Here is a 26,328-nt window from a genome sequence, read left to right as displayed (position 1 = left end):
AGCCCCCCAAAAAATCACTTCAATTTTATATTTCAGTTTTAGGCTGTAGACAGGCTGCTGTCGCACTGTTTTTTCCATTTGAGGGTACACACTGTTTTGGTTTTGGGTTTTTTTTGGGGGGGGGGGGGGGTTGTTGTTGTTGTTGTTTTTTTTTCTTTCCTTTTTTTTTTTTTTTCTCTTTTCTTCATTTACGTATTTATTTCTGTCATTATTCATGAGTGCATATGTAATATCCCAATGCCAGTATTGACAGAGGACAGAAAAATGGGGGGGGATATGAAAGAATAAGAGGGCAGAGCAACTAGTGCAGAAAGAAAAAATTTATATCTCAAACAAGTGGCACCTCAAAAGAAAAGGGGCCTAAGCCACTAGTCTTGTGTCGGTTGCAAACGAAACGGCTCCTAGAGTCGGATCTTTGAAGTGAACAAAGGGTGTTTTTTGTTTGTTTGTTTGTTTTCTTTCTCTCACCCTCTCTCTCTCTCTCACTTTTATTGTGTTGTGGTTTGCAGTGTTTTGTGTTGTTTCACTTTAAATTTGTTTAAAAGGAAAAAGCTGAAAATTTAAATAGAAGTTGAAATGTAAATAGTTGTTTTTTTTGTATTTTATAATTTATTTTTTACATTTTATGTGGAGTGACCGGTCAAAGCGGGCACGCTTCATTTTGCGTAACTATTTCTAAATCCCTGTAAAACTGCAACCACATAAGCTAGAGCAATAATTTTTTTTGGCATATGAAACCAGAGGAATTTCATGCCATCACCTTGTCCCAAGTCATGGTTTCCTTCCACATATGGCCTTGCAAAAATTTCCTAAAAAGCATTTGTAGCAACAAAAACATAATATTCTAGAAACATGCTTTGCCGATCCAATCAGCTGTTCATAACACTTCCTACGTTGGAATAGACGTCAGCGTGAACTATTGCATGTCTGCCATTGCCTGCCCAAAACCTGAAGTTATGTAAATGTAGTTTCTTACCTTCGGGGCCGTATAATCCTATACTGGTGCTTTTAAATCATGTTGACTTGATGCTTTTCTGTATCGTTTCTGGGATGCTTAGAACTCAAATTGCACTGCTGGAAATAGTTTATTTTGATGCACATGCTGGTTTTTGTTTTGTTTTTTTTGTTTTTTTTGCAAATTTACATTATAATATTTATTTTCGATTTTCCTGCAGTATATTAAAATTGATGTCTCCAAAAAAAAAAACTATGAAGACACTCAAAATAAATTTCCTGTGGTGGGAAACTATGTTTTGTAACTTTTTTGTATTTACAGTTTTGAGGGATAAACCACTTAAATTTCTCGAACTAGAAATATGTTTTTTGTTTTTTTGTTTTTTTTTTTTTTAAAGATTTTCAATTTTTTTTTTTTCTAGTTTATTGCACTTTCTTGTAATTTATGTAGTTACTATAGACTTAATGCATACATATTATTAACATTTGGGATATAACAATTTTATTGATGTTTAGCAACTTGAAATGCTCCCAAAAATGGTACTACAGCATGTAAAAACATAAAAATAAGCTCTGGCGGACTTGCTCTATGCTAGGTCTTAAAGGGATAAATAAAAGCATATTTATGTATAAACATATATAAATAAAAAAACATTTTTTTTACATTAGTAATTCATTTTGTGCATAAATTTATATTGTTGCTGATAATAAATTAATTAATTAACAAAGCAACAAAACAACCTGAAGAGCCGGTTGGGATCCAAAAGACTCGGCTCTTTTTAGTGAATGGAGCCGAAGCGGAGTTGAGTATGTGGGTTGCGCACACAAAAAAAAATTAACAGATCTCCACTGCCAATGCTAAACAACCTATTCTGCTATGGACTCTTCTTTGGTGTCATTTCTTGGATTGAATAATTGAAGTTTAAAGAAAGACATATTGGCAATTTAACAATTTATTCATTTAACAAACAATGGTCAAAAGCATGTGGAAGAACCATATATATCCATAACAGCCTGGCACCACCTCTTCATTCTTGTCATCAGCTTAGTTCCTGCTTGGGGATGGCATTTCATTCTTCAACCAGGATTTTTCGCAAGTCGGTCAACATTGTTGTGTATGTTACTCTGGCATGAACAGCACATCCAAGCTCATTCCACAAGTGTTCATTGGGGTTGAGGTCAGCACTGCAAGCAGGCTATTCCAGCCCCTCCAACTCAAAATTCTCTGATAAGCCCTGTTTTGTGTGGACGAGCATTGTCATCTTGGAGGATATACAGTCCCGATCACCAGTTTATGACTACTTGAAAATGGCCAAAAAATAATAATTTGCATGGTTGGATCTTAACATGGTTCCAATCTAGTGCTGGGCCATATTATACTGTTCACGGTAATACCGGTACAATGTTAGGCAACGATAAGAAAATGAAATATCGCGATAGAATATGGGTAAATGCGCAGTGCCTTTTGTTTTCATACACACATGAACGAAAAAGCATGGTGGCAACGGAGAATGAGAAGGGAGAAAGCAGATCGTTGAGTGAAACGGATGAACCAGAATTGGTTTGTAAAAATGGTGCCACTTCAGTGATGTGGAACTGGTTCGGTGTTTATCCATCAGATGCCCACCAAAGCACTTTTTTTTTTCTTTTTCTTTTTTTCTTTTTTTTGGGGGGGGTAGAACATGCAAGCAGGCGTTGTTATTGCCGTATTTGTCAGACTAAGGTGCTCGTCATTCTTGGAGTAATCTGGGTCCTAAACTCCGTCCGCTTCAGGTCCCAAAGTCAAACGAACACTGCAGCATCACTGAGAGTTAAAAACTGTCTAAATTCTTTCATCTTTAATAAAATGATCAGCATTGCTGCTTTACCAGGTGTAACTATGAAGTTTAACATCCAGGCATCTATGAAAACAGCTAGCGACACAGCTATGTTTGCATAACAAACACAGTGAAGCTGGAGGATCAACGCTAACACTTTCCACTTTCCACTCGATAAAAGTTAACGTGAAGGTTCCTTATGGTTAGAGACAAATGCAATCTCATGGCAGGATGCTGTAAACGGGCCAAACTTCAGTTAGAAGAACAACTGAGATAATCCATCCACAATATGAGGTTAGTCATTAATATACTGCAACAACATGGGAATAGAGCAGCTGTGATAGAATACACCATTAATAAATCAATGGTACGGAAGTGGAGGAAGCAAGAAGAATGAGTTGAATAAAGTTTTATTTATCTGTCTGCTTTGTTTCGCTTAATGTGCCTTATAATCCTGTGCACCTTATGGTCCGAAAAATGCGTATTTGACTTTTTTATTTGGCACACTGCAGTTTAATGTTGCAAAGCACCTCTTTTTAACTTCAGTGGATATTATACATGGTTATGCTCAGGATATATCAGCCCATTTCTACTGGAAATGCCTTTTGGTTAAACTTTCAGCAAGGAATTTGCATTTACACTGTTACATTTTTATATAGCTTTAATACACATAAAAACAGCTTGTTTAAGTGAAAATAAATAAATGGGGGGGTTTTGTGCACTAGTAAAGTTGTGGAGTTGTATTTTGTATCGCATCAATTATATCGTCAGTTATATCGTTATTGCAAATTTTCAAATACATATCGTGATAAATATTTTTGGCCATATGCTCTAGTTCCAAGTTGAGCTCCAACGTGCAACAAGAAGAAATGGGAGTCAGATAAAACATTTTTAGGAGCATGCAATTTATTGAAAACAAGAATGAAACTGCTGATCAAAAGTTTAGGACCACACCTCCAAAAAAAAAAACCCACAGAAATTAGAGTTTCAAACATGAACTCAGTAGTGAGTAGCTCCAACCTTATTGTTGATCACTTCAAAAATTCATTTTGGCATGCTTGATGCAAGCGTTTCCATGTGGTGAGTGGAAACATTTCTGCAAGTGGTGAAGACGGCTGCACGAAGGGCATCTACTGTCTGGAACTGTTGTCCATTTTTGTAAACTTCCCTTGCAGTCTATCCCCTAAGGTTCTCAATTGGATTTAGATCAGGGGAACACGCAGGATGGTGATCCAAAAGAGTGATGGTATTCTCCTGGAAGAAGTCCCTTTTCTTGTGGGCATTGTGTACTGTAGTGTCGTCCTGTTGAGGGGAGAAAAAAAAAAAAAAAACCCAGTGGACATAGCCTACAGTCATTTGACGCCCCTGCACCTCCTGAAGCTCCATTGTTCCACTGAAGGAAAAAGCACCCCAGACTACTATGACGCCCCCTCCACTGTGGTGCATAGAAAACATCTCAGGTTTTTGTCATGCCAATAATGTTGGGAAACCATCAGGACCATCAAGGTTAAAAATAAATAAATAAAAAATAAAAAATTTCTCATCAAAGAATAAATCCCCAAAGGTTGATTCTGTTCATCTGGATGTAGCGTTTTCAGTGGAAGAAATGTTTTGTCACTCATCCAGGTGACTTCTTCAGTCTCAGCTGACTGCAGCTTTCCCCAATCTTAAAAAAACATTACATAATGACTGAAACTAGCACCACTGAAAGAACACTGGGCTCCGAGGTCAGTTCATTCATCATAATTATGCCCACTGATCAAAGACCACTGATCAATTGCCATGAGTACCATTCACAGAGAGTTGAGGAATGGCTGCAATCATAGCATTGTAAGATGGCAAAAAATTTACCCTTAGGCCCCCTCCTCGATTCAGAGATGGTCTTTCCCTTTTCACATAACTGGCCTCCTTGACTCCACGCCTAAACCAGCATTCCTCCTTGTCCAGAATGTGTACATCCTCATTATTGAAAGAGTGTCCACTGGCCTGTAGGTGTAAATAGACTGCAGAGTCCTGGCCCGACGAGATAGCTCTTCTGTGTTCTATGTTACTCTGTTTGTGACGGGGGAACCGATCCTTGGGGTGGACCAGTTTTTGGCGCAGCGTGTTTTGGGGTTTAAAAGCCACAGAGACGCGGTGTTTAGAAGTTTGAGTTTTGAAACAGTCCTTAGATCAGACCTTACCAAAGTGTGGGGCCATTGGCGCGGTATGAAAAGGGGGGGGGGGGGGGAAACAAACGTTTGGACACTGCTAGCACGGGTGGCCACACAAACACAAAGCAGGAGCTGAAGCATAGCTGAATATGTTTCCAAACCAACTTCATTCTAAGCCAAAGACTAGAAAATATGGTGAAGCATATCTTCCCTTTGGTTTCACCTGCACAAGTGCCGAGGTAGGTCTCCCCTTCAGAATTGGTTTTCCCTTCGTCGGGAGCAGCACTGGGATGTTCAAATCACAGACAAACAGTATCCCACATTCTTGATTTTTAGTTCGCAAACACTTCTCATAATAACTAACTACTCCTGACATTTTTGGAGGTTTTAGCTCTTTATACAGTGAAGTTACAGTGGGATACAAATAATATCAGGCTGATCCTGCCACGATTTGTTCACCCTGTCCAAATCACGGACAAACAGTATCCTACAACTGTTTATGTTTTTGAACCCGTTTTGCACAGAGAGGCATTTTTTTTTTTTTTAAAAATGTATTGATAGCAATGTTGAATATTATTACACAGGAAAAAAACTACACGTAAAATAATTACACCGTGATGCCTCTGCCTTTCTAAATGGAGGGACAGTGACTGCGTGTGTGTATGTAAGCGTGTAAAACTGCAGATATTCAGCTTAACAGTATTTTCTCTATCTGCCATTCTGCAATTCATCTCATGTAAACAATAACGTGGCGCACAGCGTGACGTGAAAAAAGGCACATAACTTTGACATTGCGTGACGAACTCTGTATTCCTCGTCCACACGTAAACGCAAAAAAGGAGTTTTTAAAAAATCTCAGTTTTTGGTGATTCGAAACGCCGTTTGTGTGGACGAAACAGCTGCGTTTTCAAAAATACAGTAGGTGTGGACGTAGCATAAAAGAGTTAATAGTTTATTTTATTACTACCTGTAATTTATTGCAGTTTACTTGTATTAGCTTAATTGTTTACTAAATGTTTGAGGTGTGAAATAAACAAAATATGGGTGTGTGTGGTTGGAGGATGCGTTAGTGCGTGGGGGGGGGGCGCGAACATTTTTCTTGTAAAACAAAGGGGGGCCTAGCAAAAAGCGTTTGGGAACTACTGCCTTAGATGATAAAAACAGTTCTGAACCAGTCATTTGGAGTGATGCTCTAGCAACACTGAACTGTCAAATATGACACTGAGGTTTCTGATGCTTGATTAAACAGAACAGTCTTAAGCAGCTGATATGCGGCCTAATTTCTGAAATCATATGGTCATGAGCAATAATCAAAGTTCTTTTTTTTTTTTTCTTTTTTTTATTTAACTGGAAGAAGTTGTTTTAACCACTGCTTGATATCTGTCAGGCAATTACTTAAACTAGACAATTTTACAAAACTAAAGAGACTTTGAAAGAAAAGTATAACTGGATGTCATCAGCATAGAGATAATGGGAATTATTATTGTAATGCCTAATGATTTGGCCTGGGGGGTAAATATTGACCAAAAAGAGAATCAGACCCAAGACAGATCCCTGAGGTACCCCACAAGGCAAAACTGTCGTTTCAGACGTCACTTGATTCACAAAAACGGCAAAAGATCTCTCAGATATGACATAAACTATTTTAAAACAAAACCAGTAATCTCAAACAGTCCTTGAGCCTATTAATCATAATACTGTGATCAATGGTATCAAAGGCAGAGGCTAGGTCCAACAGAACCAGAACTGTGTACTCTCCAGTGCAGCCATCACGATGTCACTAGACACTTAAAGTAAAGACGTTTCAGTGGAGTGCAATTTGCTAAAACCAGACTGAAAAATGTCCATAACATTATTTTTCTCCAAGAAATAGTTGTTTTGCTACTGTTTATTTCCCCAACATTTTTAACACAAAAAGCAGTTTGGATATTGGCCTGTAACTGTTTGGAGACTGATCCAAATGAGGTTTGTTTAATATTTGCTCAACAACAGCATGTTTAAAGAAGCTGGGAAGTAAGCCAGTATGAAGAGAAGTATTCATCATTTCCACTAAACAGGGGCCAATTGTCAAAGACACTAATGAAAAATGCAGCAGGTAGGACAACAAGAGGGCGTGAAGTTGGTTTCAAATGACCAAGCAGAGCCCTGATTTACTGTAATGTAACAGGAGCAAAGAAGGACCAAGTATCAAAGGAAAGCAAATTGTAAGCATGATACCGAGCACACTGTGGGGCAATATTAGACTTGATGGCAGTGACCTTATTTGGGAAGTTCTTCCCTCAGTGATGGTGTTGGTGACCGTCCTCACTCAACCTGAGCTATGACATGCTGGCTGACAGGGTCAACACACTGTTTGGCTTCAATGTCAGCTGTTGAGATTTGAGGGAGTACTAAGGCTACGTCCACACTATCTGGAGCATGTACAAACTGATATTAATGTTTTTTAGGGGTGTCAAAATTGAGAGCAATCAAAACAACTGCTATATAATGCACTCCACTATCTTTGTTTAATTGGTCACATGACTGCATCACATGACTGAAATGCATCATCGTTTTAGAAAGTCTGCGTTTTCGAGTGTCCACACTGTGATGGGACAGCTCCGTTTTGAAATGTATGCGTTTTCGAGAGCCTTTTCAAAACGCTGCGTTTTTCCTTGGGGGAAAACGCCGTCTCAGTGTGGACGGGAGGCCAAAATGGAGAGAAAACGATCGGTTTTTGTTTGAAAACGCATTAGTGTGGACGAAGCCTAAGAAAGCGACCTGGATGTCATTCGTGAAACTGTCAGCCAGACTGTTTCACGAATGTGGACAAAGATAACACAAAAGCAAGTTTCATAAAGATGTTCTCTCCTCTGTTTTACCCTCTCAAAGAAAGAGTACCTATATGGCTCTACAGTTTGGTGATATTGTCCTCTGTCAATCCGATCGTTCAGTCTGACGTCACTAGCCGTGTCTGGGCCTAAACTCTGCTGCAGGTCCATATATCAAATGATCACTGTGGCATTACTGAGAGTTAAAACACTGTCTTAAGTCTTTAATCTTTAATAAAATTATCAGCGTTCTGCTCTACCAGGTGTAACAACTGGAAACGGAATTTATGACATTTAACGGAGTTAGAAGTTGGCAGGAAGTTAGCTCGCTAGCTTCCATCGAAATACAATATAGCATGTCCTGACTGCGGCGGTTTGGAAACAAATTCAAACGTTCAGCTCTGTTATCACTTCCAACATAAATGAAGACAGAAAACTAAACAGCAGTGACGTTTGTAGGGTTACTGAAGTTGGGCTAGCTGGTATATAATGATGTGCTACGTGACCGCTAGCGACACAGCTATGTTAGCATAATATAAACAAGCTAACTTTTTTTCCACTCGATAAAAGTTAACGTGAGGGTTCTCAGTGGTCAGGAACAAATGTAATCGCATGGCAGGATGCTGTATAAGGACCAAACTTCAGCCAGGAGAACAACTGAGATAATCCATCCACAATACGAGGTTAATCATTCATATACTGCTGCATGGGCTGGGCTGTAGTTACATCGTAAGGTTTTTAAAAACTGAGCTTAAATAAATGATTAGCGGTAATAAACGCCGAGGGAGGTCAACGGTGATCACTGACTTTTTTTAGGAGCTTTTTGAGATTAAATAGAAGAAAATACAAAGCATTAAACATGTTAACAACACAAAAGCCATATTAAGTGCAGACTACTTTAGGCCCAGAAGTAGGATTCGTCACGTCGTCGCTTAATAATCGGATACCACGTCCAGTTTACCACTTAAGTTGCTGCTTGCCTTTGGCAGTTCAACCAGGACACAGTGGGTATTTGCAGACTGTTTAGCACTTTCCTGCAAGATATGTGGAGCGCCTTCACATCCAGCTTCAGCTTGTACCATCCCAGTACAAAATAATTCATAGCCCAGTGGTTCTCAAATTTTTCACAATGAGTACCACCTCATAAAATACAGTGGAACCCCGGCTTACGAAGACCCCATTTAACAAAAAATTCAAGTTACGAAGGCACTGAACAGCAATATTTTTGCCCGTGGTACGACAAAATGCCTGTGTAACGAAATCCGTTTGCGAAATGTGCTTCACTGTTCCACGTGAAAGACGTATTGTTGTTGCAGTGCGCTATTTCGCGTGCTTTTCGTTTGCAATTAGCCTATCGTAAGGCATAAATATGAGCGAGTTAAAAAAAAAAAAAAAAAAAAAAAGTTAAAATATATCATTGCACAGTGTACATACGTACATTAATTAACGTAAATGTAAGTTTTAGTTTTAATGTTTAGAATTAAATTTCATAATGTTATGTACACATACGTACGTATTAGGGGTGCAACGATACAGAAAATTCACGGTTCGGTTCAGTTCGATACTTTGGTGTCATGGTTCGATATTTTTTTCGATACAAAAAAAATGTTCATGCCTTTTTAATTTGTCATTTATTAAATTTTCACGGCACATTCCGCACCGCATCTCTGTGCGTTCATCATTTGTTTGAAGCCAGCTCACCTCCTGCAACTACTTTTCCGAGAATACGCGCTTCTTTTGTGGTTCGGACTCCTTCTGACATTTGTTTGGAGGTGGAGGAACACCAAAGTAATTGCTTAAAGGAGCTTCTTCGACATCTTTAAGAGGTCTAAACAAATGTCTGTCCTCCTCCTGAAAATCTTATGTACGCAAACACGCGTTGCAACTTCTTATCTTGTGCGCGTTTTTTATTTTGACAGCGAATGCGCACCTGCGGACCACTTATGTGCACCCCTGGTTATTTAGCTTGTCATATTGCAGCCACAGAAATTCTTTTGTCCATGAAACCATAAAGCTGCACTTTCTTTTTGCCTTATAGTCTGATTTGTCATAACTTTTCAGTTTTGTGGTAAGCTTTTCTTTGGCTGTCACTTCTTCACCCTGACCTGTCTTATTTGGCTCAGCAGAACTAAAATATATATCCTGCTGCTTTTACACACACACTCACATAACGCTCAGCGATTCTCTGCGCGATCAACCTCTCACATGTTTAAGCTGCGGAAGATTTCACTTGTCATGTTTGCATAGTAAGCTAACGATTAATAAGACGATGTCAGAGGAATTGGTGCGCAAATTATCATCACTCACCAATCAGTGCTGTCGCTCTCTATACGCAGTTCACGCAATTGCAAAGTGAAAGCAAAAAACAAGCGCAAATTCAAACGCAATTACAATATGTCACATATTGACAGTGGCTCACCGATGCCAATGACATAATTACCCAGCTAAATTTCCGAAAGAATGCAAAAGCATTGACATATATTTTTCCTTCCTACGATAGCCCGACGGGCAGGGCAGAGAGAGATTTTGGTAGCCCGACTGGAAAAATCGCTAGCCCCGGGACGTCGGGCTAGCGATTTTGCGAGCCCTGTATCTGATTGAGGAATCACTCATCTTTGGAAAAGAGAGTTTATTACAGAGAAATGTCTCTTTTCAAAATAAAAGCTATACTATACGCTTTTTCTGGGCTATATTCTCAGCAGCATATTAAACATATCAGGTCCCCATGAGGGAGAATCATGTGCTAAAGCTGTCTAAATGACTCGGGTAAAGTTTGTAGCATGCGTGCTTGTTGTTTTTGTCTGCTTCCACTTGTCTTTGCACTAGGATGATGTCGGCGTAAATGTGCAGTCATATTCGTTGTGTTCCCACTAGTGCTGTCAGCGTAAATCTCGTTGAAATGACGTTAACGCCACAACACGGCAAATCTCCGTTAACGAGCTACCGCGGATCGCCCCGTGTATGGGGCTGGACGGCCAACACGTTAATGAGCTAACTGCGCTAACACACTAGCTCCCACCCATGTAATTGAGCATTGCGTGGCACATCCAACATACTGTTTTACTTTTGTCCATGACGCGCTTACCTTCAGGGTCATATGTCACATGAAAACCCAAATAGTTCCAAACGCCAGATCTGAATGAGGGTGGGGGAGGTTCAATTTGCCATGTTGCAAGGAGAGCTTAACTTCTGTCTCGCTAGCTTGCCCTGCACTCAGTGAATCTGCGTTCGACTACTCCGCCTAGGCTGCACTGTCGAGCGCAGATCCACTGAGCGCTCAACACAGACAGCATCGTCAGAAGCAAAGTTGATAAAATAAATTAAAACTTTTGTATTGTTCGATACGTACCGAATATGCGTACCGATCCGAAAGCACTGTATCGAACGGTTCAATATCGATACGAGTATCGTTGCACCCCGTGTGTGTGTGTGTGTGTGTGCGTGCGTGCGTGCGTGCGCGCATGCATGAAGAACTTCGTCTTCAGCCAGCATCGCCTCACTCAAAAGGCGATGGAAAAAGGTGCTTCAACTTAAAAAAAATTTGACTTACGAAAGACCCTCTGGAACGAATTAATTTCGTAAGTCGGGGTTCCACTGTATATGGCTCTTCAAGTACCACCCTTATCACCAACATTAAAGTACAGTAGTATAGGCCTACTTAACACCACATACAGTTTACACAGACAATTTTATTTCTTATATGAATGTTATTTATTTTAACTGTCATAAACAGGATGTGACAAGTGATAATAATAACTACTGTACTGCACTACAGGTGGGATATCCAATCTTTAAATGATGACCTGATGTAACCTGCTTCTGCGCCCAAGCTACTCTACACTGAATAAAACTGTGTTTTTAACATGTTTTAATGCTTTATATTTTGTTGTATCTAATCTGAACAAGCCCCCCAAAAAAAAGTCATTGATCATTGTCGGCCTCTCGGTTTTTATCATCATTATTCATTTTAAAGCTCAGTTTTTAAAACCTTACAATGTAACTACAGCCCAGCCCATGCAGCAGTATTGTTCTCCTCACTGAAGTTTGGTCCGTTTACAGCATGCTGCCATGCAATTACATTTGTCCCTAACCATCAGAAATCTTTATCGTGTGGGGGAAAAAGTTAGCGTTCATCCTCCAGCTTCACTGTTTATGTTTTTTATGTTAACCATAGCTGTGTAGCACATCATTATATACCAGTTAGCCCAACTTTAGTAACCCTACAAACGCCAATGCTCTCTCTCAGGCCTCGGTGATGGTACTGCTCTCGAGCTTATGGAGAGGATGCTGTCCTTGTTAGGAACTGATGACACTGGAAAAAACGTTTTCTTTCACTCTATCCAAGGTCACCATGTCTATAATGGCTTCACCTCTTTGCTCTGCGCTGTGTGCAGACCGACTCCACATGAAACAATAACAACATCATCATCAGCTGTTGTGTTATCAGTCTTTTCTTTGAAATACTGGGGCTGCGTGGGCTTAATGTTGTCATGCTTTTTGTTCACATGCCTGCTCCTAAATATTTTTTTTTATTGCAGGTATATTTTTAGTTGCAAATGTGGGTGAAACACTTGAATTTACTTGGTAACAACTGAGTGCTACTGAGCCATGTTATAAATGAAGCATGAAAGCAAAACATTTGTGTCGAGGACTTTTTATAATAGTTATTCTAATTCAATGAATTGTTTCAGCCCTAATCTCAGCCTTGCAAGATGTTGTCACAAAACATCAAAGGCTTTGTTTGTTTGTTTAACCTACTAGTTAAAGTGAGCTTAAAAATAAATGTGGTTTAATTAGTTTAATTGTGGTTTAAAAACGAAAACTGACCAAAACTAGTGTGAGGACTTCATAAGCTCAGCTCTGAGGTTCTCTGACGCTGCTGTCAAAAGTTATAAATGGCCTGTAACACTACCAGTAACTATGGAAGGCCAGGGCTGCCATAATGAATTAATTAAATACGCCATTAAATAATTCATTAAATGTAGCAATAATTATTTACAATCGGAAATAATTAATTACATAAATATTTACGACGCATGTAATTAATTATTGACATATTTAATTAATTATTGACACATTTAATTAAATTATTAACACATTTAAATAATTATTGACAGGTTTAATTAATTAATAATTTATTTATTTAATTCATTTTGGCACTTTTGTCCCCTTCATCTCTCTCCTTGAAATAATTTTATCTGTCAGCCTCACCCATCAAACGAAGTGGGCGGGGTTAACGCTGCCCAAGCAGCTTCTCTAACATTTGATTGGTTGCAAAGTAAGTCAAGACAGGTCAATCCTAGATAATCGATTGCTTGTGTGGACTTGGGGCAGCCAGGTATCCTAGAATGCATTTTAAATCACAGGCAGCAATGGTGGTGGTGTAAAGTTTTAAAATACCCCATTTTTCTGTCACCAACTACACTTTTAATAGTGTTTTAGCCGCTAATGTCGCGGCGTAATCTTCACATGTCTGGTCAGGTTGTCGACATAGAACATGTTTGCAAAAGTGCTCAGATGTTTTCAGCTCTGCTAACAGTCAGCTGACAGAGTGCACCGAGCTCACAGCCCCGGTGTACCAGCTTAACTGTTTTTGTTTTGTTTTTTTTAGTTTGTTTGTTAGTTGTTGATTGATATAGAGAGGGAGAGAGAGAGAGAGATAAAATTATTTATTTATTTTTTTTTTTTTTCTCCTTCCCCGGTCATGTTATGTTTAACTGTCAAAGGCTTGTTACAAACTATGAAACACATGGTGCAGACTTCTGGATGTTAGAAGAAAACTAATACTGCTCATGAATGAGACTAAAGGCAGGAAGGTGTCCTTTAAATTTGTTAATAGGACCTCCCTATTTATATCATAGTTTATGATATAGCACGTGTATTTCAGTTATAGCCTACTTATTTCAGTGTAGTGGTGAACAGTTACACAGCTCACGTGGGCGTTATCTGTAATACTCCTTAACTATAATTTATCCAAGTTAACTTCAGTTGACCATTCAGACAGTTCTTTTGCAATGAAAAACATAAACACCCATGCTGCCGGTAGGTTTCAGCTGTGCCAGCTGTTTACATTACAGCTGCTTATGCAGTAACCATGGTAACAACGGACTCTGAGCAGCTGGATTGACACAGGCCAGACAACAATTTTACATATATGATCTTAAAACAGGACACAGCCATTATCTGTCCTGGCCTCATATCAAATGTGAACGCAGACTGAGTCTATGTTTGACGTTTGCTTTATATCTAATCTTCCTCTCAAACATTTAAACGGCAGCGAGTCTGCAGCTGAGGGAATACAAACTCAAATTGTCGGAACAGGTTTGCTCGTTTCTTGCGTGTATTCATTTGGTGATTTATTAAATGTATAAATGTTATTCTAATCTGCTGCTGAGTCTCTTATGCTGATGAAAATGCAGAAAACACAGATCACAAACACCTGTTCAACTAATCACTTTTATTCCACTTTGATCTGTGACAAACTGACGGTTCATCTCTGTTAGTGTTGCGTTAGACTGCTATATTTTCTTGTTCTTTATGCTGTAGATTTTCACGTCTCTGGAATAGTTGGCATTAATAAGGATGATTTTCTGTTAAATCATATTAATATGACCCGTGACATATTCGTAGATGACAGTTAGATTAGTCAGCCGGGAAACTGGGCTAACTCGGAGAGCTGAAGATATCATGGATATGCTGACCTCGCTCCGTGGTGTACAGGGCCGTTTACCCTCATGATTAATATTCACAATAAAAATATTAGCCGAACATCATGAAGTCTGTATGCGTTTCATAGTGTTGAACAACCTTTGTATAGTTAAAGCCAGCAGTTACTACATGACAGAAACGCCAACGTTATCTCTTTTATGCATTTATACGCAGGTCATGCTGATTACTGAACAAAAACCCAAAGATCAGCTGTTAATTGAATTTATTTCCTCTCTCTCCTCCTTAAACATGTTTTTAATGTTATTTATAATTCAGAATTGGCGACTGAAACACGTAGGACACATAAGAACATCAGGAAATAAAAACCCGATGAATATAACCTCAGTAAAAGAAGTCAGTGTCAGCGGGGGTTATTATAGCTGTGTACCGGGGTCTGCGCTTTGTCGGTGGTAATAACAGCTCGATTGCTTGCGAGGCAAGCGGGTCTGTCCCACGCTTTGCCGTGAGACTGGGCAGACATCTCCGAAACCATCGAAGCACTTTTGCGAAGAGGCTCTATCTTGACAAACCAACCAGACATATGAAGATTAAACCACTACATTCTCGGCTAAAAAAAAAAAATATTAAAATGGTATTTGGTGACACACAAACAGGGTTTTTCAAAGTTCAGTTCTGTTAGTTTCCACATGCCGGTTGTTGTGTGGTAAAAACAATGGCCACCAGGCCAAAGCAATGGTTTTGACTCGATCAGTGTTAACCCCGCCCCCTGAGTTTGATGGGTGAGGTTGACAGATAAAATTATTTCATGGTGAGACCTGAAGGAGTCAACTGTGCCAAAATGAATTAATTAAATACACCATTAAGTAATTAATTAAATGTGGCAATAATTAATTAAAATGTGAAATAAATAATTAATTAAATGTGTAATTAAGTAATTAATTAATTAATTACATGTGTCGTAAATATTTATGTAATTGACACATTTAATTAAATATTGCCACATTTAATAATTTCTTTCACATTTTAATTAATTATTGCCACATTTAATTAAATATTTAATGGTGTATTTAATTAATTCATTATGGCAAATGATAAGTATCTACCTATTTATGCAGTGTAGGATTTCTCAATCCTAAAATACATAATATTTCATTGTGAGTATTTTACTGATTTTAATTAAATGATAAAACTTCTCAATAAAATTAGGTGATTCGTCCCAGATAGATATTAAGTTTGTGTTACCTTCTTCATAGAAAACCATGCATCTATATTTCTGGCCTCCTGACAAGCAAAATAATGTTTGGAATTGTTTTTGTGATCGGTTTTGTGTTATTTGGGTTTTATGTAAAGGGAAATCTAATAGTATAAGGGATTCTTGGGTTAAAACTTAGCCTGGATTTTTCAGTTACTGTAACTACCACATTACCCAGCCTTAAATTGGTATGTATATATCTCACCTTTCAGACCTGATCATCTAAGCTGTCATGTCAAGCACGTCCATTCCTCAGAGAGGCCATTTAAATGCCAAGTAACGGTAAGAGTTGTGACTGGGTCTCTTGCTTTCATGTTTATTTTAAGTTTACATTGTGTGTCTTCATCACAGGCCAATAAAGGGCAGTTTTGTTTAGAGATTAGCTGCCACTCAGAAACTGTTAATTTCCATTTGTATCATGTCTTATGGTTACTTTGTATATTATAATATTTGAGTTCTCTGTGCTTCAAATATGCATTTTCTGAAATGTAGTGGCTGGTAGTCCATGGTTTTTGGCAAAACACATTTGTGATCAGTCATGCTGCTCATGAAAGTAACATGAACAATCTTGAGGTTGATCACAGAAAATGGCAACCAATGCAGCACAAGCTGCACTAGTTATCTAGAGTGTCCTTTTTGCAAAGTGTTTTGTTAATGAAGTGAAACTACAATACAAGTTGAAAAAGAAAAATTGATTTCCTGATTTCTCATTTTTCTCAGGCTTGTACGTCTGCTTTTGCTACCAAAGACCGCCTGCGATCTCACATGATCAGACATGAAGGCAAAGTGACCTGCAACATCTGTGGCAAAATGCTAAGTGCTGCCTACATCACAAGTCACCTCAAGACCCATGGGCAAGCTAGCTTCAACAGCCCATGTAACAATAAAGGTAGGTGCATATCTCCTTCCCTTATTTGCTCACTTTTGCATTTGCAATAATATTGCTGCGGTAATGATTACAGATATGGAGCATTTAGACGGACAACGTGGCTCCAATTCCTCTCAAAATGAAGTCAAAATTACCTTTTTGTGGGGGCTGCCATATTGCACTTTTGGAGCCCAAGTATGAACAGTAGTGACTTGAAGTGGAGTTGCTGCATCACACTCCCACCCACACACCCGCTGGACGAAACCGCGAACAAACCCGCCTACACTTTTTATATAGCCCAGCTGCTCCAATTTTGAGGATATCTGCTGATGGGTTTACCACGACTGATGGTTCGTTAAATGAAGGTGAATACAACCATGTTGCTATAATTTAAAAAGACACAGCTTAACATCTTATAGTTCTACAACATCTGGCATCACTCTGTAGCCCCTATTGTTAATGTGTTAGCTAGATTAGCCTTTAGTGTATGCACTGTGTTAGAGGCTTGTTGCTAGCTAATTAGTGATGCTACACGCCTATGTTACTTTCATAGACTTGGTTTGAATGATACAGCACTACTTAGATTTTTAAATATTGTCCTTTGAGATTTTAACGTAAGCCTGAGGATGATATAAAAATGAAGATTTAAGCAGTTTTAGATCCATAGCACTCACAGAGCACTCTGCAGTCTGGTATCATGGAAACTTTAAAATAAAATATTAGATTTTAAAAACACAGCAGTGGAAGGTTAATAGAAGTGTAATTTGTTCTTTTCATTTAATACCAGGATCCAGAGTTCACCTTATTACTCACAGACACATTTCACCAGGGGAAAATGAGTGAAGGATACCATCAGGACCAAGCTAGGTGTTGTGGAGCCAGAGGTTTCCAGAAACTTTCTCCCTTTCTTTCATCACTGCTGTCCTATGCCAGATTTTCGGTTGTCCCACTGAGAGAGACATTATTTCAGAAACATCAGGAGGAATGAAGCAGGACTCATTATCTTCACTAGCAGCTCCCTCAGAGGGATATCTTCTTCCGATCTCCATCGTAGACCCATCACAGAACATCTTTAAACCCAGCACTTCATAAACAATGTGATGGCGACCTTTGCCTTGTGTAATGTTAGCAGTAGTGCACATCATCCTCAGATAAAGCACAGAGGACCTGGACTTTGACATAACAATGTTGTATTCAGTCCAGTAGAAACATATTAAAATTTAAAATACACATTATTGTCTCTTGTTACTCTTGTATGAATGGCTCTTAATTAATTTATGATAAATAACACACTATTAGCAAAACACAGTGTGAAAGTTTTTAGTTCAATATACAAGTAAAGACCTTTGACGTTCCAAATCATGTCCTTTTCATGCAGCTGACTACAGTCAGTGTTAAAAGCAGAGGCTGTGCAGATCTGAGATCAGCAGGTTTCTGCTGAGTTACTGCTTATGCTCCTGTATAGTGAGACCAGTCACCTGGATGTTAGACTTTTATCAATAAAACGGCTGCAGCCTTCACTGACAGCATCTCATGTGGTACTTTTTAGTCTTAGTACTGTTTTCATCAGTTAATTTTGGAGTTACTACAAAGAGTGAATATATAGGATCATTTGTCTGTTGCCACTTGGGGGTGCTGAGGTCGGAATCTCAGGGCAGCATCTGTAATCACAGAGAAAAGAATCATTGCAAACAATGAAATGTTTATTTCATTTCAAACCCATCCAACCCACCCTCTGTTTGGATAGTTAAATTTGTGATTGACATGACATTGGCCAATCAGATGAAAGGAAGAAAAACAGGGTCAAAATTCGTATTTGTAACTTGAAACTTGAGTGCAGAGTTTCACAAGTATTTTTGGGCTAAGTCCACACACAAATCTTTTTTACACGCACACAAATTCTTTTTACACATACAAATCCTAATTTACAAGTACAAAACTGATTTACAAGTACTAAATATTTATGACCACAATTTGAGCCCATAGAGTTTGAAATCCTTTTTGTAACCATGTCTCTTACAGGTGCCATTTGTGGTCCTTATACACACACAGTACGGTAATATTACGTTGAAGCAGAGTACGTATTACTCCGCGAGGCTCCTCGGTAGCCGTAATGCTCCGACAATCCATCAAGCAGTGCAGCTTCGGTAAAGTGGTCGCCCCATGATCGGAAGGTCGGCGGTTCGAATCCACTTAACGGCTACCCTGAGGTACCCCTGAGCAAGGTACCGTCCCTACACACTGCTCCCCGGGCGCCTGCTTAGTGGGCTGCCCACTGCTTCACTGAGTGAATGGGTCAAATGCAGAGAAAAACAAGTAATTTCCCCATGGGGATCAATAAAGTATCTATTATTATTATTATTATTATTATTATTATTATTATTATTATTACCAAAGTCGTACCAAAAATTTTTTTGAAAGGTTTCTGAGCGCTGTGTACCACAAAATCAGTTCGCGGTTAGTAAGCACAACCAGAATTCATACATATGGCACACTGTCGGTCTTTGAGAAAATGAAAGGAGGCGTCAACGCGTTAGCGCAGCTCGTTGATGCCGTCCAGCCCTACGCGCAGGGTCATCTACGGTAACTCATTATCAGAGATTTGCCCCGTTAATGCAGCTATGGCGTTAATGTCACGCTGACAGCACTAAAACGGTAATCTCCAAATCTTTTCTTTTTACTGACCAGCTCCTCTTTGATAGCTGCTGTGTCCATCTTGTCGTTGCCTGCAGGTGAAGCGATGGGGGAGTGGGAGTTGTGTTCAGTGAAGGAGAGAGCCGAGGCAGAGTAACGTTGCGTAGAGACAAAAGTGGGCAAAAGAGAGGCAAACTTGCGGTTCCACAAGTATAATTATAACATAACATAGACTATATCATACAAACGATATTGTCACATCTCAAATCTCGTATAAAAATATATCGATATATTTAAAAACTTGATATATCGCCCAGTCCTAATATCACAGTATAATTTGAAGCAAGTGCGGTAATGATATATATCACGATATATTCTTTTCTTCTGTAGAACGTATTTTACACACTATAAGGCACACTTAAAATCCTTTAATTTTTTCAAAAATCGACAATGTGCACAGAAATCTGTCTTTAGTACGACTTTGGTAAGCTATGAAGCCGCACCGCTTGATGGATTGTCGGAGCATTACAGCTGCCGTAGTCAGGAGCCTTGCGGAGTAATCTGGGTCCAAAACTCTGTCAGCTTCAGGTCCCAAAGTCAAACGAACACTACGGCATGACTGAGAGTTAACAACTGTCTAAATTCTTTCATCTTTAATAAAATGATCAGCGTTGCTGCTTTACCAGGTGTAACAATTAAGTTTAACATCCAGGCATCCATGAAGACAGAATTTATTAAATTCAACGCAGTTAAAGTTAGCAGGAAGTAAGCTCGCTAGTTTCCACCTAAACATGATATAGCATGTTCTGACTGAGAGATTTCTGAAAAAATTAAACGTACTGCTCTGCTATCACTTCCAACATGAAGTGGAATGAAGACAGAAAACTAAACCGCAGTGACGTTTGTAGGGTTACGGAAGTTTGACTAGCAGTGATGTCCTACGTGATTGCTAGCAAAACAGCTATGTTAGCATAACATTAGCTGTTATCTGTTATCACTTCCAACATAAATGAAGACAGAAAACTAAACAGCAGTGACGTTTGTAGGGTTACTGAAGTTGGGCTAGCTGGTATATAATGATGTGCTACGTGACCGCTAGCGACACAGCTATGTTAGCATAATATAAACAAGCTAACTTTTTTTCCACTCGATAAAAGTTAACGTGAGGGTTTCTGGTGGTTAGGGACAAATGCAATTGCATGGCAGGATGCTATAAACGGATCAAAATTCAGTCAGGAGAACAACTGAGATAATCCATCCACAATACGAGGTTAGTCATTAATATACTGCAACAACATGGGAACAGAGCAGCTGCGAGAGAATTCAGCATTAATGAATCAATGGTATGGAAGTGGAGGAAGCACCGTTTTTGGCTTTCCCCATATTCCAAAAGTGCTTTGACTCTTTGCTATTACTGTCACCCGGCATAATTTGCAGATAATGTTGTTTGCAGCCACTGCAATGCTTTCGACCAAAACAGGCGCAACTTGATGACACCATCAACATGCGCTATCGCAATAGAGCGGTATAGTCAAAATCTCTACCGTTGGCCCAATTTATATAATTTCTACCGTATACCGTTTATACCGCCCACCCTTAGTAGCCTGTGACAAAAACACATAATTTGTTCCCAGTTCTCCAGTTGAATCTTTGAAAAAATGCCAAACATAGCAGTTTGACAGCTAGAAGATACTATTTTTTTTCTTTTCTTTTCTTTTTTTTAATGAATACACTTTACATACTTAAAAATGCATCATTATAAGATTATTACCTAACACGAGACCTGAAAGATGCATCTGGCTCTTCAGCTGATCATTCCATCTATCCATCTATTATTCACTGAAGCTTCATCAGAAATGGTCTAATTTGAAGGGTAACTTTTCTTTAACTATTCTTAAGAAAGGGGAAACGGGAAAGGTGGAGGTATGCTAAATTACACAAGAACTGGACTAATAATTAGTGACATCAGGTCTTATGAAGTGATACACAATTTCAGATTTTTGGTTTAATTTGTCATCAGTATGTAGAGTGGAGGTCAGGAGTGATAGTCTAATGCAATCTTTACCACAAGGTGGAGGCACTGTTATGGTTTGCAGCTCCATTTCAGCCATTGGTATTGGGGATCTTATCAAAATGAAGAGAATTATAAATGTTGAAAAGTACTGAGAGATTTCGATCCACCGTGCATTACCATCTAAAAACGTATTTGATTGGAAATGGCTTCTCTCATTCTTCAACAATGATGCCAGAATAGACTGCCAGTCCTTTTGGCATCATTGCTTAAGCATACTTCAATTGAAAAACAGACACAGTTATGGATTGACCTCCCCAGAGCCTGGACCTCAACTTTAATTTGACTGTGGTATCATCTTGACAGAGAAAAGAACAAAAGGCAGCCAACGGCCAACAATATTCCTGAAGACTACTTAAAGAAATTTAAAGAAAGCTTGCCTAAGAGAGTTCAGGCTGTGTTAAACTGTAAAGGTAGCAATATTGACTTGTATATTGACTTTCAAGCCTGTTAAAATTGTAAAAACTCAATTTTCCCCTTATATACTGTATTTCCATTTATTTTCTTGCATTTAAAAAATGACTACACCCATTTCCAGTTTTCCTGGAAAGTCATAAAGAAATGAAAGCTGGCTCAAGACATTTGCACTGTACTGTATACTTGAAATAGTCTTTAATGATTTTTTTTGTTTTTTTGTGAGATAATGGACTCCACAGAACTGTACAATATCATGTTTTAATTATATTTTCTTACTGTGGTTGTGCAGGTTTAAGTGCTGGTGGAATTTGAGATCACCTTTTTTTTTTGTTTGTTTGTTTGTTTACATGTTTCTTATAAGTAATCCCTAACTACTAAACTGCACACATCACATGAAAGGGCAAATGTTAGAAGTTGGACAGTTTAGGTGATGTCTACAAAGCGTGTGGATTATAAAGGAAAGCTTTCAGAGGAAAACCTGGTCTTATTAGGGGAAATAGCATATCTCTAACCTTAGATGGTAGGTTTCATTTCTAGATATTTATAGTATTTATTAAAGCTTCCAAAATGTGACCACCCAGATTTCCAAAATCCTATCCCAAAGACTGTCTGCTCGTAGACCAACGAAGTGTCTCAAAGAAACCTGCTTCCAGGAGAAAAAAATGTTGGTGTAAATGTATCAACACCAATTGAGAAATGTTACATAATGGGAAAGTTTTTAGGATAAAAATTTGACCTTGTATTTTCACATTTTTACTTTTAAGATGTTTTCACTTGTGTTTTAAATTTACAGTTACCTAAAAGTAAAAAGAAAAAAAATTTTTTTGTGGTAAACATGTTGCAAAACCTGCTGAACGAGCAGTTTATTACAAAGCAGAGGACCAAGATGTCTCATTCTCAGCTGTCCTGTGTCCACCACATGGATTTGTAACCACAAAGCACCTGTGATTCATGAGCAAATCACTGCAGACACAAAATCCCTCATTCTTTCAACCAGCAAAAATGAAGTTGAAAGAGAATTTTGTATATCTGCAACTGCTAACGAGTTATCCAGCATAAATGCAGTGACCAGTATGCTTCTGTGACATTAGTATTTGCTCAGATATTTGGCAAACGTTCAGTCCACATGCCAGCAGTGTCTTCTCACTTAGTTTCTACCAGCATTGTCAGTTAAAGAGGACTGTTAGTTAGTTCAATTTTATTTATATAGGGCCAAATCAGCCTCAAGCGCTTTATATTGTAAGGTAAAGACGCTTAATGGACCCAGCAATTAAATTACCTCTTTGAGTGAACATTTGCCAACAGTGGGAAGGAAAGGGCAGAAACCAGTTGGGTGTGATGGGAGGAAAACAACATAAAGACACACTGTGGAAGAGAGACAGATATTATTGATAACTACTGATTTAATGCAGAATGCTGAGTGAAAAAGGTGAGTGAAGAAGAAATGGTACTGGTCTCCAGCACCATTGGCTTATTGCAGCATAACTAAGGGAGGATTTAGGGTCTCCTGATCTAGACCTAATTATATGCTTTAGCAAAAAGGAAAGTTTTAAGCCAAATCTTAAAAGTAGAGACTGTGTCTGTCTCCCAAATCCAAATTAAACTGGTTCCACAGAAGAGGAGCCTGAAAGGTGAAGGCTCTGACTTCCATTGTACTTTTAAATACTTACTGATCCATTTAGAAAATCTTTCTTTACTTCTACTTTCTATGGACAGAATAAAGGTGTACAAGCATGCACCATGTGTGTATTGTAGTAACAAAATTCAGTGTAGGTTTGAAGTAACTGGGTCAAATGAGAGACAAGCCATGATTTAAATGTCAACCTACACATTTTTCAATATTTTTGTTCTGTAACTGTAAATTTAAAACACAAGTGTGGGGAAAAAAATACAAGTAAATATGAATGTTTTGTACACGTTTCCAAATTTTATTCTAGAAGCACTGACATTCTTGCAACATATTTAACTTGATACCATGAGTCATACTGTCAGAATCCTCGAAGCACAGGCCAAGATGGAGGAATGTTACCCTCTTTAGCCCTAGCTAATCAATCACCCAAAGACCCAGACATTTATAATTTATTTGAAAATCATATATTTGGCCTTGCTTACCCTAATAGAAAAAAAAACGCACACACAAAGTTTAATTTGAGAGACTAACATTTTGGTTTTATTTTATACTAGAAAGGCTAAAACCCTGGTCGAGGTGTTGTACCCCATTCCCACCTACACACAACTTGACTAATTGATCAAGTTGATTCCAAGAATAATGGCAGTGCTCCCCTTGTTTATGTAACCCAATATGTGTCTGTATTTCTGAATAGGCATAAGTGACTGGCAGTGGAACCACTCAGGGCCACGAAAAGGTAATCCCGTAGCAGAAATAGCAGAAATCCCTAATTATTTAAGCATAACCTCTGCAAAACATTAGTGGCCAGTTTTAATTCATGTTGTACCATGTCACCTAAGTACAAAGAGATTTTTTTTTTTCTTGAAGCACTGGTACAGTTGAGGCTATTCTCATGTGTAGATAATAGATATTTTGCTAATGTAAGGTTAAATTTCATGAAGCAGGATCAGTAGATCAATTAAATTAACCACAAAAAGGACCATAGCACTCGGGGTAGATGTGCACTCCTTTACATTTCATCACAGGCCATCTGCTATTACCGAGCTGTCATTTCTGTCTGGACTTCGAAATTTAGATTTTCTTTTTGAGAACGGATCACAAATGACCCAGCAATGTGCCAATTATCTGTGGGCAAGAGTGAAACTAGTCAGTGATCCTAAGCTTACCTAGGCCTGCTAATTACTGGTCTAAGACCTACACTGCAGTGTGTGTCCAACCTTAGGAATATGCAGAACTTAAGATGTCCTTAATATGTTTCTGTTTAAATTTTTTAATTATAACATTAACAATAATTAACTGGTTAGTCTATTGATCCTGCTTTTTGAATTTACCCCTCAGGTGAGTTGACGGTAGGAGAGATTTTAAATAACTCCTTCCAAGTCCTAATTGACAACTCTCATAAAGGTAGGTTTCTTCAAATATATTTCCACAGTTGACACTATGTGATAATGATGTATTGATATTTTCAGTCACCCACAGCCGAGGAGCTGAGAGGGCTGTTGTCTCCTTGTTTTGAAAGGGTAATATGTATCTATAAGGCTGACCAGCCCTAAATGTGTTTTTTGTTTGTTTGTTTTTTTCTTTTCTAATACAGATGCCAACAACTTACACAACAGCTCTGCGGCTACGACACCTGTCACCAACTCTGCAGCCAACACCTCTGCTGTGAACCGCAGTGTCAATTCCAGCAATGCTGTTACCATCACAGCTCAGATTAATACTGCCACCAGCACCGTTAACATTACATCGCCAGTTAACCTGCAGCACCCTGTCACCATCACTGGCCCTGTGAACCTGACCTCTGTTGGAATCCCTACAACAGCACACATGAATATTGCCCACCCGGTAGCTATCACCACTCCTATGCCCATGAATATAACTGGGCCACTCAATATTGCTATGAGGCCCATGGAGTCTATGCCTTTTCTTTCCCAGGTTCTGCCATCCTCCCCTCCTTGGTAGATCTTTTGTTCCTCATGTAACAGTTAGTGATGTTTTAACTGCCTAATAACGGACAAAGCCATTAGATATTAGTAAAATCTCCCTCTAAATGAGTTGATAGTGTACTGGGCATAAAAAGGTGAACTAATGTGTCACGTAGATGGTAACCAATGATTGTTACTTACAGAGGTCAGCATTATTACAACATTATGTGGTAATTATGAATTTTATTTTTAGTTAATACAGAAAATACATATTTTTGTAACTTAGCAATGGTCAGAGTACTAGCATGTACATAAATTGTTCTTTTATAGAATATATATGCATTTTGTTTTATGCATTTTACCTTAGGACATTAGTAGAAATGTTTTAATAGGGGAAGACTTTGTTGATTGTGAGTTGTTTGTTTTGTTTTTTTGTTTGTTTGGGTTTTTTTGCCTAATTCAGTGAACCTGAAAAACCACAGTCCTACATCATATTGATGCAAAATCTGTAAATCCAATAATATGTCCAATAATATTGATAAATAGTTGTCAAACCTATTAGTTGGATCCCTGAAGGCAGAGCCAGTCTTACATGTCCATGTTTTAAAGAGCTGTCATTGCTTGCTTTCAACGTCATGAATGAGCTCTCATGCTCAGGTAATTCCAATTTGTTACATCGTCATCATTTAACCAGATAACATGTGATTTCATAGTTTGGGAGAAGTGGAAATAGGTTTAAGCCAAAGAATTTTATAAATGTAATTTTGCCCATGAATGATATTTTCAAAAAGAAGTGGGGGAATCTTTTAACCAGTATGGAGATTTTTTTTTTTTCATCTGAAAACCAGAGAGAATAAATTGTTGCCTTTAAAGAGACTAACACAGTAGATGCTAACGTGTCCTGGTCATCACACGATTACGCTCAAATGTTTCCAGGACCCAGTATATTGCTCAAATATGAATTCTACTTTTTGTACCATTTTAATGTTTGATAATGCTAATATTGATGTATTAGTCAATTGTATTACTCACAGTTGATCATGTGAACAGTTTTAATTACACCTATAGACTCAAACCAAAAAGTAGGTTCTTTCACTTAAACATGGTTTTAAATTATTGGGCAGTTAT

General features: G+C 38.4%; 1 protein-coding gene across 3 annotated transcripts in view; it reads left to right on the top strand.

Annotated features, from left to right (window-relative positions):
- LOC146618264 (vascular endothelial zinc finger 1-like) overlaps positions 1-25,488 on the top strand; it is a 32,150-nt gene extending 6,662 nt beyond the window's left edge. Inside the window, exons 3-7 of one of the 3 annotated variants that reach the window (XM_085371150.1) lie at positions 15,868-15,937; positions 16,376-16,544; positions 23,970-24,011; positions 24,614-24,679; positions 24,870-25,488. In XM_085371150.1, coding sequence (XP_085227276.1) covers positions 15,868-15,937; positions 16,376-16,544; positions 23,970-24,011; positions 24,614-24,679; positions 24,870-25,237 — 715 coding nt within the window. In that variant the 3' untranslated portion in view covers positions 25,238-25,488. The remainder of the gene's footprint in view (positions 1-15,867; positions 15,938-16,375; positions 16,545-23,969; positions 24,012-24,613; positions 24,680-24,869) is intronic. The other 2 variants (XM_085371151.1, XM_085371152.1) reach the window with 2 other exon arrangements.
- Positions 25,489-26,328: the final 840 nt, after the last annotated feature.

Source organism: Diplotaxodon limnothrissa, linkage group LG14 (assembly GCF_057381915.1).
Source record: "Diplotaxodon limnothrissa isolate DT_005_m linkage group LG14, D_limnothrissa_male_GT1.1, whole genome shotgun sequence".
Lineage (NCBI taxonomy): Eukaryota > Metazoa > Chordata > Actinopteri > Cichliformes > Cichlidae > Diplotaxodon > Diplotaxodon limnothrissa.
Note: the sequence above shows the minus strand (reverse complement) of the source record. Positions and strands in the feature narration are given on the sequence as shown.